Source organism: Pipistrellus kuhlii, unplaced genomic scaffold (assembly GCF_014108245.1).
Source record: "Pipistrellus kuhlii isolate mPipKuh1 unplaced genomic scaffold, mPipKuh1.p scaffold_m20_p_4, whole genome shotgun sequence".
Classification (NCBI taxonomy): Eukaryota; Metazoa; Chordata; class Mammalia; order Chiroptera; family Vespertilionidae; genus Pipistrellus; species Pipistrellus kuhlii.
In genome coordinates, this window is record NW_023425540.1 from 21,920,619 (window position 1) to 21,934,713 (window position 14,095).

At 42.7% G+C, this 14,095-nt stretch overlaps 1 protein-coding gene across 7 annotated transcripts in view; it reads left to right on the forward strand.

The window, feature by feature from the left end:
• PDZD2 (PDZ domain containing 2) overlaps window positions 1-14,095 on the forward strand; it is a 310,856-nt gene that overhangs the window by 267,653 nt on the left and 29,108 nt on the right. For 6 of the 7 annotated variants that reach the window (XM_045571556.1, XM_036410194.2, XM_036410193.2 and 3 more), the window contains 3 exons: window positions 4,029-4,131; window positions 10,733-10,875; window positions 13,682-13,801. In XM_045571556.1, the coding sequence (XP_045427512.1) occupies window positions 4,029-4,131; window positions 10,733-10,875; window positions 13,682-13,801 (366 nt within the window). The remainder of the gene's footprint in view (window positions 1-4,028; window positions 4,132-10,732; window positions 10,876-13,681; window positions 13,802-14,095) is intronic. The other variant, XM_045571558.1, reaches the window with a different exon arrangement.

The following is a 14,095-nucleotide window of genomic DNA, read 5'->3' on the forward strand; positions in this document are numbered from 1 at the left end:
CATTGCAAGGCCTGGCGGGACGGATTTGGCCCGCGGGCCTTGTGTTTGACACATGTGCTTTGGGGGGTTCCTCAATTCCATTTTAGAATTCAGCTTTCTTAGCTGGGATCCACTTCCACACATTTGTCTGCTTACTGACTTCTAGAATTTTGTTGTGTTGTCTTCTATTCCCTTTGTCCTTGTGGAGATTATGTCTTTCATTTTTAAAGTCTCTTCCCTATCATTGTAGTATGGTTTCAAGATGGAAATCTGCCTATCTGTAATCAGAAGCCTATGTCATTTAATTTTTTTGTTTGTTTCTTTTTTGTTATTTAATTATTTAAAAAAAATTTTTATCTTATTGATTTTTTTACAGAGCAGAAAGGGAGAGACAGAAAGTTAGAAACATCAATAAGAGAGAAACATTGATCAGCTGCCTCCTGCACTCTCTCTACTGGGGATGTGCCCGAAACCAAAGTACATGCCCTTGACCATAATCGAACCTGGGACCCTTCAGAGTCTGCAGGCCAATGCTCTATCCACCAAGCCAAACCAGCTAGAGCTGTCATTTAATTCTTAAACCCAGCATCATTTTTTAGATGAGAGGACACTGAAGATCTTCAGAAATGTTGGCACTAATGTTCCTAAATTGCTAATAAATGATTTGTGCCCAGGCAGGTGGACTCTTAATCCCTCTGCCCTACCTCCTCACTATAAAACCAGGACCTAGACATTCTTACAAAAATCTCATAGGTTACAGGTGTGGGAACAGAGACGCTCTAACTTGGAAATTGGCGAGTTCTATCCAAGTCCATTAATATAATGGCTTCGTTGTATGACATGTGAATTAGAAATGGCTGATGAATAATAGATTGTATTAACTGTTTCTCTGAGCCAGAGGCCTTCCAGGAGAATCTTTTGCACATTTCATTTTAGAACAATTAAAATGGCATCAGTTGCAGAAGAGTTCGATTTGTTGTGTGCTTCACAAAAAATAAACAAAAACAAAACAAGAAAGGGGGGACTTTCTTAGAGTGTGGACCTTTTCAAACAGTGGTCCTAAGACTAAAGAGAGGCATGTTGTAATCAAAATTACACTTCATGTGTTGCTACTCCCTACAGTAACCTGGAACTAATGTATCTAAGCGGCCTACTTCCCATTCTTTGAGTTACCAGCCACCTAAAATCATGCCAGGCCAGTTTTCAGTTACAGGAGGACATACTTTCATTGAAATCCAGAGCCCCTTGCCAACACTTTGAGAGGGGTCTGAAATGAGACTTTACCCCTTCCTGGAGCCCTCCAGTGTGTCTTGCATAACTCTTTGCGAGATTTCTGGTTCACTCTTAATTGGTTTGAGCTACAGGCTTTCTGTAGTAACATGACATATCTTTACCAGGTTTCTTTGGTATAACAAATCTTACTGGTATTACATAGATCATAGAAACTAAATCTTTCATTCTCTGGTGCCTTTGAGGACTAAAAAAGAAAGTAAAAGACTTCTTTAAGGCTATGATTCTTCTAAACCACCTCCCTCAGACTCTGAAATTCAAGAAGCGTTGACAGCGTTTGTGTTCGCATCACGACGACTCAGACGACTCAGATGGGACACGGTGCCTGTGTACCCTTGTAAAACTCTACACCATTCATTTTGGACTGACTTTCTTCACACAGAGTCTGTGCTAGATCCTGGATCCACCTACACAAAAGGGTCTCGGTTATGTACAAGGGTCCCAGTTTTATTTCCTCATCTGTCAAATGGAGATGTTACTTAGGACACGTGTTAACTGCAAAAATTAAGTCGGGAAAAATAGAGGTGAATGGAATTATACAGTATGGTTCAGTATTGATCATCCCAAGATATTAATTGAAAAGCATCTTAGGATGGAGGGGGAGAATATCCTGGTAATACATGATGCTGGAAATCAGGAGACAAAGTGACAGCCTTCACCTGTAGTGAGTTGAGAAACCACGTGCAGGCCAGTTTTCTTCTTGGTTATTCTATGAGTGCTGATGTCACCTTCAGAACTTCTGATTGTATGAAAACCTGGGGCTGTGCAGGGGGCAAAAATAGAGGGGAAAATGGAGGAAGGGAACTTTCTAAGTCCAGAAACCACAGACTGGATGTTTTTTCTCTCCCAACATGAGCTTCTCAAATAGGCCTTCTGATGGGTTGGGCCCTGGCCACCCATAACTGCCCACCTAATGGGCACCAGAGGAGGCAATGACCTGCAAATCCAAGGAGCACCGTTCTCTGTAGGCTGGTCGCAGGGTCAGGCGGGGGAACCAGCGAGAACCAGGAACTTAACTCCTTCTCCTGTAATTGCTGTTTACAGTCTGGTGACAGGTTCTTTCCATAACATGTTTAAACCAGGCTTCTCCCAGGTTGTTTCTATTTGCATGTCTCCTTCTGTGCCCTGGGTTTCTGGCATGTCTCCAAGACTTTTTCTTTTTTTTCCACGATGTATGAATTAATGTCACAGTTGGGGGCTGGGAAAGGCATCTCTCTAGAGAATCTCTAAAATCATCTTTAGGATCCTATCTTGCCTTTACTTCATAATTTAAACCTGGAGACCTGCCAATCCCTGACATTGTAATAGGAATTCACCAAATTTATCTTGGTTTTATATATTAGGAATAATTTCTTTTCCCAAAGACCCTCCCTCAGTTTGCCTGCATCTCCTCATTTCTCAGGCCTTTTTATCCCTGTTTCTCATCTAGAAAGATACTTGAACTTGAGGGCGAAAGGGAAATCTTCCAAATTGTATGTGTTACGTACATTATCTATATAAACAATTCCCTCTTAAAAGGTAGTTTACATGGAAAATTACTCTCAGTGCTTAGTTACACATTTTTATATACAGAATTTGAGACACAATGTATAATTTTTATTATCCATTAAAATTCAGAGGTTTTTTTTACATTGTAATTACATGATTTTCCAATGACTGCTAAGTGTTAAAGGATATCTGCTGTCATTTTAAAATGTATATATGTTCCTTCACATGAATCTTATCTATTTTAGTTTTTTAATATATATTTCATTGATTTTTTTTTTTTTTTTTTTAACAGAGAGGAAGGGAGAAAGATAGAGAGTTAGAAACATCGATGAGAGAGAAACATCAATCAGCTGCCTCCTGCACAGCCCCTACTGGGGATGTGCCCGCAACCAAGATACATGCCCTTGACTGGGATCCTTCCGCTCTATCCACTGAGCCAAACCAGTTTCGGCTCTTACCTATTTTAATTACTATGACTTTAGTTCCTCTAGGACCTCAAAGAAAAATAAAATTTCAAATGGGAAGGGTCCTGCTTGATGTATCTCATGAGTTTTGTAAATGTTTTAGAAACACTCTCAGTGCATAAGTCTCCTCTCTAATAAGCAAAGTTTGGGTGTGTTTGTTTTTGAAGCGTGATTGGCTTTTCTCAGAAGGAGGACCCACTGGACCTTGGGATCCTCCTTTCTGCGTCACTCTGAGGTCCAGAGTGTAGACATACACTTCACGATGTGTGGACTGACCTGTATGGACACCTCCACATAGCCCGGCAATGATGGATTCTGGGAGGTATTTAGTCAGTCCTCAGAAGTGTAGCATGTGGAATACCTGGTTGACCTGCGGGGTGTGATTATTTGGCTGCCACAAAATCAAGATTTGCTGTATTATAAGAACCTTAGAATTAAGCTTCCATTTCTGGTTTAATATTTTTTGTGACTTGCACTGTTGGAGAAAGCACTAGCCCACACGTCAAGAGACCTGGGCTCTGGTTGTGACTTCCTACCGACATGTGTGATCTTGTCCAACAAGTTTTCTCAAGATCTGAAAAGGCCCCTAGAGGCCTACAAACTGAGAACCCTCCCTGGTTCTGAGCTGTGCCGTGAGGTGCCTGCAGAGGAAGAACTGGCCAGCGTGATTCCAGGCTATCAGCAGACTGTGCTTTGATCCTAGTACCTCACGTGATACCTAGATTGCTGCTCCTTGAACCTTGAGATAATGTCTCAGAAGGGATTGTGCCAACCTCCCACATCAGCTCTGTGCTCTCTGCATTTCAGATCCCTGGGGCAGGTGATTCGTGTGGCTCTGAGGACTCCAAGGGAAACCTGGAAAGTCCCAAGCAGGGCAACAGTAAGATGAAGCTCAAAAGTCGTCTTTCGGGTAAGTGAGGCTCTTTATCTGATACCATCTTTCTGAAAACCAACTTCTAGCCTAAGGAGTGGGAATATATAGCCATTAGCAGGATGAGCCCTTCTTTTCCTTAAAAATCTCAACATTGACCCTAGCAGGTTTGGCTCAGTGGATAGAGCCTCGACCTGCAGACTGAAAGGTCCCAGGTTCGATTCTGTCAGGGGCACATGCCTGGGTTGTGGGCTTGGTCCAGTGTGCAGGAGGCAGCCAATTAATGATTCCCTCTCATCATTGATGTTTCTCTCTCTCTCTTTCTCTCCATTTCTCTCTGAAATAAAATATATATATATATATATATATATATATATATATATATATATATTTTAAAAACTCAACAATTTTTTTTTACCTTTCTCTTTGTTTAAATTTATTGATTTGAGAGTGGAGGGAGGGAGGGAGAGGGAGAGAGAAAGAGAGTGACACTGATTTTTGTTCCACTTATTTATGCATTTGGTTGATTCTTATATGTGCCCTGACTGGGGATCAGACTCCCAACCTCGTCACATCAGGATGACACTAACCAACTTAGCTCTCCTGCCAGAGCCAAACCTGTGTTTTCTTTCTCTTTTTTTAAATGTATTTTTATTGATTTCAGAGATGGAGAGGGGAGGGAGAGAGAGCTAGAACTCTCAATGGTGAGAGAGAATTATTGATTGCCTGCCACCTGCATGCCCTCTACTGAGATCAAGCCTGCAACCTGGGCATGTGCCCTGACTGAAATCAAACCCAGGACTCTTCAGTCCACAGGTCAACACTCTATCCTCTGAGCCAAACCAGGTAGGGCTTGTTTTTCCTTTAGATACTTCATGTCCCAGGAATAAAACTGCATTCAGCCTGGTTTCCTGCGAGATATTTTGGGTCATAATAAAGTGAATGTCAACATCTCTGTTTGTTTCTGCTTAGATTTAAATTTCCTGTGTGTGATGTGACTTCCATAGGACTTCAGGTGACCCTTTCACTGGAATATTCCTGGTGGCTATTTTTCAGCAAACACACCTCTCCCCCAAGCCCTTGGTCTGCCAGAACCACTAGCAAAGAGCTATTTATATCATATGAAATCTGCATTTCAACTAAGTGGGAGGGGGTGGAGTTGCCGCTTTTGGAACAAGCAGATTTGACTTTTCCTGGGCACATCCTTAGAGCAGCTGGCCTGTGTCCTGAGGGAGAAAGCTAGTGCTGGGACCACATAGCTTCCAGCTTCCGTGGACCCCCGGCACTCTCGCCTTGATGGCTGTTTCCTGTCTTAAAAGTAAACTGAAAATCATGTTTTATGACTGCGTTGGTTTAAAGTTACAAGCCGGACGTGTTAGCTATTCATTACTATTATGTTCTTTTGAATTTAAAAGAAATGAAACCATTTTTATGGGCCCTGAAAGTGGTGTGGACCCTCAGCATTGTGTGTGTGGCCTGATGGAGCAGTTGACCCTGGCTACCCATTGGCACACGGCATCTGGGAGAACAGTAAGAAGGGTCAGAGAGCTGGGCAGAACCAAGTCTGCCCCTCAGCTCTTGTTACCCAGATTACCTAGCCTGGTTATTTAATGTCCCTGAGCTTGCACTTCCCCACCAGAAAAAGGAAGATGATAACACTGATATTGAAAGATTGAGCCAATTTTTAATAATAATAATAATAATAATAATCTCTCTATATAAAAGCCTAAGCAACCAAACAACTGTTTGGCTGGTTGCTATGATGTGCACTGACCACCAGGGCACAGATACTCAATGCACAGGATTGGGCTCCCTCCTGTCTGGACTGGGCCTGTGGAGATCAGGTTGATACTGGCAGTCTGACATCCCCCACGGGTCCCAAATTGCAAGACAGCGCAGGCCAGGCAGAGGGACCTCACCAGTGCACAAATCCATGCACTGGGCCTCTAGTAATAATAAACTCACACAAAAGCAACTAGCAGAAAGCATGTATGTTAGCATCCAAAAAAATCTATTTTCTCTTTCCGCCACTCAAATCTATGCCTGTCAACTAAGAGCACGCCCTCCCCCCCTGCCTGGCTCTCTATTGAGTTGTTCTCTCACCATGAAACACAGCCATATTGTTTTTGGAATGACAAAATGGATTGCTTTGCATTTGTAACTCAGATTAATTAGTCAGGATATATCTGTGAGAGTGTGGATCTGGGACAAGCACAGTGTGATGACCAGAGGCTGGTAAGGTTAAGGAGGGACATGGTGCCAAAGCTCCTCATGTGGAGAGAGAGACCAGCTCCCTCTGGGTCCGAGGAACGACTGCAGGAAATCCTGCGTGTGTTCAGGACGGGAAGCCACCAGGGCAGAGAGGAGATGTGAGGTCAGCTGTCTTGGCAGAGCAGATCAGCACCTTAGAAACCATTCCCAGGGAAGGGCACTGAGCTCTGGGGAAACTATGGGATCTTTGAAACCAGGGCAGTCATGCTCTTCATTTCATGGGTGAGGCCAGAGAAGTGAAGGGGATCCCGAAGGTCACTCATTCAATGCCCACCCCCAGAAGATCCGCTCCAGACCGGTCTTCTAACCCCTATCTTGAAAAGAACCCTGTTCCCCAGTCTGAGGGTTTCTCTGATAGAGATATGAGGAGGGGGTCTCGTCGAGGACCTTCCAGATCCATGGTTCCCTAATTCTGTTTGATATGGTTTGAATGAGCAGCAGACTAACTGAGCAGTAAATCCAGGCCTGGCTGCGCCACAAATGGATGCCACCCTCTCTTTCCGTGTCCTTCCCAGACACTCAAGGCCATGACTGGGCCATGGGGGAAAGTGGAAGGAGCTCTGCCGCTCCTGGCTGTGTGACCTGGGACGGGTGGCTTCACGTCTCTGTTTCTCTGTTTCTTCCTCTATTCTGCCAATCAGTGTGAGTGCCTTCTCGGCGCCAGGCCTTGTGTAAGACTGAGTTGAGGGACTGCATATGGCAGTGCCAGTCCAAGGTGTGGTAGCAGTAGGCCCTCACCATGTGGTAGCTGCCACTGTTGTCTCCATTGTCGTTAATGTCCCATCATCCTTGTCATTATCACTGTTCTCTTTCCCTCTGGAGGGCAGATGCTCTGGGGGGGCTCAGACAGGAAGGTGCTCAAGCATGTGAGGCCAAGGCTGCACAGAAGTGCAAAGCCTGGAAGTCTCTGGGCTATGGCGCTCGAGCATTCAGAGGAGGCAGGATACAGGAGGGCCAGGACCTTGGCAGGGTTTGGTAGAATAGTGGTCTAGATTTGTGAAAAAATGCCCGAGAAATGCTTAGGTTCAATGGGGAAAACTGGTCAGAGAAGGTTTGGGTGATTCATATCTATCTGCAAGATCCAGTAATTCATCAGCCAGGGGTGCAGCCCAGCAGAGCTTGTCAGAGCGATTAGGGGAAAGGAGACGCCTGGGGCGGGAGGTGACGGTGCTGGCGAAGTGGGGGAAAACGTCAAGTGATATTTATGTGCTCCCCAGTTTTGGGAAGGATGCTGGCTTTGGACAGATCCTCTCCTTTGAGAATCAGCAGGCTAGAGCAATGAATTCATGCAGCCAGGTAGTGGGAGATAAGACTGGAAAAGCAATTTGGAAACCTGTTAAAGAGGCTTAAGGAGTTGGGTCTGCATTCAGGGCTGTGAAATATGTTCCATCTTCAGTCATTTGAATACAGAGGTTTTAATGTGATGAGCTCCTCGTTTGTCCTGTAAACGTGGGTATTTATTTCATAGTTCATTAAAAGCGAGTCGCTGTGGTTGTCACATATCAGTGTATTATCTACAGACACTACCGTATGTGGTTTCTCTTCTGTGGATGGCAAGGTCCTCCCTGTCAGCTCCAAAGGAATTTTCTTCTAATAAATCTGTTTCAGATGAGTAAGCATGCCAAGATAGATTAATCTGGTCATGAATTATTAAGGAGGTTCTGTAAAGAGGTTCCAGCCATTTCTACTACGATTTTTGCCCAGTCTGGCTCCAAAAATGACTGAAGCGATTTCATGGAACATTTTTTCCCCTGAAATTCTAACCTGAGTTTTCATTACTTCCTGCCTTCTTTTTTGGCCAGCAGGGTTCCCTTTTAATTTTGGTGTTTTTGATTTATCCATGTTCATGCCTTAGGCTTGTGATCTTTTTAAATGGAAAATTTTCTTTGACTGCAAAGGAATTTCAGGTGTTTGAAGACCTGTATAACAAAGCTAATATTCAGCTTTTGAAAAGCCATGTCTTTAGTGATGTCCATTTTAAAATAACTGTCAGTCCTATTCTGTGTGTGTGTGTGTGTGTGTGTGTGTGTTTTTAATCACTATTAGAAATTCATCAATACATTATTTGAAAAAGAGTACAGGATCAACTTGTTTTATCCCATAAAAAACTTTTAGGTAAATTGAAATTTTAGGTCTTCAAATAAAACATTGCATGGTCTAGGATAGCTTGATATTTCAAAGACTGTATGTGTGTATAGTTATATTCACAGATACACACACACACACACACACACACACAGTGAAGCAATTTTCAACTGGTGTGCTGCAAGAATGTTTAAAACATTCAATATCTATTAGTCAGGGCAACTGACCTCTTTTCCCTTAGATTGTCAAAAAATAACAATAGCTTTTCAATGTGAATGAATCACAGTTATGCTTATTCTTCTGTCAGATCGGCAAAAAATAGATTTTTTTTGTTATGCCACAGAGTTTTAGTAATTAGTTTATATGTGCCATGAAATGAAAAAGGTTGAAAATTGCTGATATCGAGTATAATGTGAACATTGTAATATGATTATGGCTACTATATTCAATGTAATTAAACATGATTTAAGATTTAAGTTCCGTAAATTATCTTATTTTTAAATGGCAAGGGTGTCTTTAAATATGATCACTATAAAAATTTTTAAACAGAACCCAACAGTACTAACCAAAAAGAAAAAAAATCTATTTGTTGTACTGTGCTAATATTATGAACTTTGGTCTATCAAAAAATAAATAAATAACATTAAGAGAGTGAAAAAGCAAGTCACAGACATGAAGAATATATTTACAATAATAGATAGATTCCACGATCTATCCAAATATCCACAATATATTAACAAAGAAAATTAGAAGTCTATACATCAACAACAAAAGAGAAATCCAATTAAAAAATGAGCAAAAGACTTAAACAGGCACTTTACAACTTTTAATTGACTTAAGACTTAAACAGGCACTTTACAACTTTAAGAGAAACGGCCATTGAATATTTAGTCATCAGTGAAATGTAAATTAAAACTACAATGAAATGCCATTCTATATCCACCAGAGTGGCTAAAATTACAAAGACTGCCACCACTAAAATTACAATAATAGTAAAATAAAATAAGATAAATAAGTATATAAAAAATCTGCCACCACCGAGGAAGGCACAGATGTGGAGAAATGAGAATTCACACACCCTGGGGATTCTACATTGATAAGGTACATGTGTACCTGTAACCCAGCAACTCCACTCCTAGATCTGCATTTAACAGACATGACATCTACAAGAATGTTCAATAACAGCATATTCTAGATCAGCGTCAGCAAACTACCATCCACAGCTAGATATATTTGTATAGCCCAGGAGCTAGAAATGCTTCCTACATTTTCAGTGGGTTATTAGAAAGTTTTGTAAATAATAGGCAACAGAGACCATTTGTGGCCTATAAAGCCTAAAACATTGACTATCTAGCCTTTAACAAAAAAATAAAGAAGTTTTCTTATCCTTGTTCTAGACCTAAAAACTGTAAATAAACCAAATGTCCATCAGCAGAAGAATAGATAATAAGTTGTGGTATGTTTATATAAAATGAAATAGCTCACAGAAGTGGGATGGATGATCTCTGAGCATGCAACAGCATGGTGGAATTTCACAAACAAATTCTAAGAATGAGGAGCCATATATACACAAACGTGCATCTTGTATGTGTTCATTTATGAAAAGGTTGAAAACGGGCAAAGGTGATCTATGATGTTAGGAAATAGGTTTAACGGTTACCTTGGGAGAGGGGTGCACAAAAATGGGCTTTGGGGTTCTGGCAAGATTCTGTCTCTTTGTTTGGGTATTGGTTATTGGTACATCCACTTTGTGAAATTTCATGGAACTTTTTACTTATTTGTGTACATTTCTGTAAGCTATAATTCTTTTAATTTTATTTTAAAAGTCATTATTATACATGAAAAAACACCCACCTGCCCAAACAATGGAACTACTAGTATAGCAACCACAAAGTGATAGTCCTCTATCACTAGAAAACCATCTACTCAAGCATCCTCACTGTTGTTTGCCTTACCAACCATGGCTATTTCTTACTTGGATGAAATATATACATTGCCCTTATCTGGTTCTTTAAAAACTGGCGCGTTTTTTTGTTGTTTTTTTTGTTTGTTTGTTTGTTTGTTTTTTTAAATAATCTGCCATCAATGGCCTCGACACATACTGAACTTATGCAGAGCTTGATGGAAAAATGTGGTGAGCTTGGTGCTTTGAAAGAATTGGTCATCAGCCCTTCTGAAAACCATGAGTGTGGATATAAATTCATCAGGTCTGTGCCTATGTATGCTCTTAGGTTCTTTTCACCCCATGTTAAGCCATGTCTTTTTCCCCCCCTGTATTTTCCAGGGGGTGTACACCGTCTGGAGTCCGTTGAAGAATATAATGAGCTGATGGTGCGAAACGGGGACCCCCGGGCCAGGATGTTGGAGGTGTCCCGAGATGGCCGCAAGCACTCTCTACCCCAGCTACTGGAGTCTTCGGGATCACAGGTAGCCAGTGCCATGGAGCCTCTTGCTTTCCCATGCATGCACAGTTGACCAGTCGGGGATGGGAGAGCACACTTCTACCCCTGGGTCTCTAGGCTTTCTTTTATCCTTTCAAAGACAAGCAAATGCATCTCTGTTCTGAAGAACTACTCGTCTACGTGGGCCAGGAGTATTTGGGACTAGAGATATTTGGGAATGAGGCTAGAAGGAAGTCAGCCTAATATTTGAAAACAGTAGATGAAAACAATCCCTTGTTGGATCCTGAAATCTTGATCCCCTTCCTACTATGTGTTTTAGAATCAAGAGCTGTCTTCAGCAAACCACCATCACCGGTTTAGTGGGCATGTCAGGATCAGTTTAACAACTGAGTGGGTGGACGTTGAGTCATGTGAGAGAGAGAAAGGTGTATGTGTGTGTGTATGCCTATGCTGTGCCTGGGATCCTGCCTGTTACACAGTAATGACTCAAATAGCCAGGGTCGGAAGGGGCTGCAGAGAGGGGTGAAGTGTACAGTGATTTTAATATTCCATGGCCTGGCCCCATACGTTAGGGGTGGGGAACCTTTTTTCTGTCAAGGGCCATTGGAATATTTACGTCATTCATGGGCCATATAGAATTATCAACTTAAAAGTTAGCCTGCTGTATGTGGTCAAACATATAATTAACTCTCCCCGTAGCCTTCACAGGGCCAGACCAAACGTTTTTGCAGGCCTTCTATGTCCCACAGGCTGGATGGTCCCCACCCCTGCAAGTATTCGGGGCTCCAGCACCCTGAACGGAGCTCTTCTCAATTACATCATCCTCAACTCAGATGAAACTGGGTAGACATCTCATAATCAAGTTGGAAGAGGACTCAGTCTCTGGGGAACCCGTGGAAGGTTCTTTGAGTCCCATCAGACCAGAAAGTGAAGGAGCCATGTGGTCGGGCTGGTTCACTTAGTGTGAAAATGAGAGGGTTGGCTGCCATCACAGCCAGGGATGTCTAGCCCTGAGATAGTGGCCAGCTGAGGAAACCTGATCATGTTTATAGCCTGCAAATACCTATTTCTAACCAGGCTTCCAGGAACAAGGAGACATGGCTAGTAAAGATTAAGGGAAGAGACTTTTTTAACCTCTTTGAATTGTCCTTTCTCTTGTCTTTTCTTTCTATTCTCTGCCCTTCTCTTTTTCTCTTGGGATTCGAACCTTTCTTTCTTGTTGTTCCCTCTTCCTCTACTTAAAAGTATTGTCTAGAATAGAGCACTTCACTAAGACCTTCTGCGATGATGGGAATGTTTTATGCCTGTACTGCCCTGAACGGTAGCCACAGGTAGATGCTGAGCACATGAAAAGTGGCTGGCAAGACAGGGCTATGTTTTTTTTTAATTTTAATTCATCTTCATTTGAGCATAGACAGCCACAGGTATCTGGTGGCTGCCATACTGGACAGCAAAGGTCTAAAACATACCACAGGTCTCGTTCCCACTAGCTCCCCAAGGGGAGATGGAATGGGTGCTGCTGGAGATGGGTGATCAGAGAGAGTTCCGTACAAATCCACACATGCACGTGTGTACTCAGGGGTTGAAAACCCTCAGTCTGTGTCCGGCCATTTCCTCAGTGGTTTCAATAAGAGGGTGGTAACCTTGCCAAGCCAACATCTTCTTTAAAAATTTTTATTATTGAATCAGACAGAGTCTGGAAGGCCAACATAGTTGCCAGATAGTTTGTAAAACTGCAAAATGTACAAATTGTTCTAAGCTGCCGGGAATACAAAAATGTTAGCCGTCATCTCATTTCTACCTTTGACGGTAGAATACATCCATTAAGGATACAAACTATTTCTGATGTCTCTTCTCATATTAAATATGAAGTCTTTGCTTATACTGGAATATCTGTCATTTAAGAAATTTATTCTAAAAAGAATCGTAAGGAGCTAGACTGCAAAAGTGTTTTATCACTAGATTTGTAGACGCTCTTGTTTAGGTTATAATGATGTGCCCTGCTTGCACACGTATACACCGGGAGGTGGGCAGGATAGAGATGGAGATTTGCACTGGAAAATATTTTATTGTGCACATGTGAGGGATTAGACCTGAAGCTGCTGCAGTTGCTCAGCGGGATGTTTTATGCAGAATAACAGTTATCTGGGTTTGTGGTGTGGGTTTTATAAGAAACAAGGGCTTACTAAGTTTTTTGAGTGAGAGAATTAAGTTTAACATGGGAATGGTTCCTAACCATGATTATGAACTTGGGGTGGGGGGAAGGGTTAACTTCCAGGCAGGGGGACCCTAACCCAGGGTGGCCATCTTACAGCTCTGAGGCCTCTGTGTTTCCAGTTCCTGACTCCATTCCAGAAAGCCAGAAGCAGGATCCGTGGAGTACAGTTGAGGAAAGAAATACCAGGTGTCTGTGGCCTCTGAGCTGTTTTATTTGAATCCTCACCTGAAGATATGTGTTTTTTTGTTTGTTTTTTTTTTGACGTTTTTAGAGAGAGAGGAAGGGAGAGAGAGATCTCTGTGGGAGAGAAACATTGATCAGTTACCTTCCATATGTGCCCCGACTGGGTAACGAACCCACAACCTAGGTATATGCCCTTACCAGGAATCAAACTCGTAACCTTTTAGTGTATGGAACGATGCTCCAACCAGCTGAGCCACCTAGCCAGGGCCCTCCAGTGTTCGTTATAATGAACTCTCTTAAAGCCGCTAGACCAGGGAGGAATGGCTACCTCACCCCAAAGGCAGCTGAGGTTTTCAGAATCTGAATGTGTCTGATGCCAGAGGCCCTGAGGGTAGCTGGGACTCTGTGGCCTTCTGCCTGCTGCCCGTAGGAATACCACATCGTGAAGAAGTCCACCCGCTCCCTGAGCACCACACAGGTGGAGTCCCCGTGGAGGCTCATCCGGCCGTCTGTCATCTCCATCATCGGGCTGTACAAGGAAAAGGGCAAGGTGAGCGCTCTTCCACCCGCTGTTCGCCCTCCGGCGAGAGTTAGCCTATGTTTCCTAAACAGTTATTTTTTATTGTTGTTGTTTTTATATGAAAATAACAAACGTTTAACGAGGAATAGATGACGCGCCCTTTATGTACTCAACATAAGTGAGTGGCTTCCCAGGCGTACTGTCCTGTGGGCCTGAGTGAGGGGGGTCACACCCTTTTGCCTTAATTACGGGCATGGCTGGGAAGACATCTCCGTTCAATACTGACATGGGAAGGATGCCCTCAGGGAAGTACTGCAGTGACAA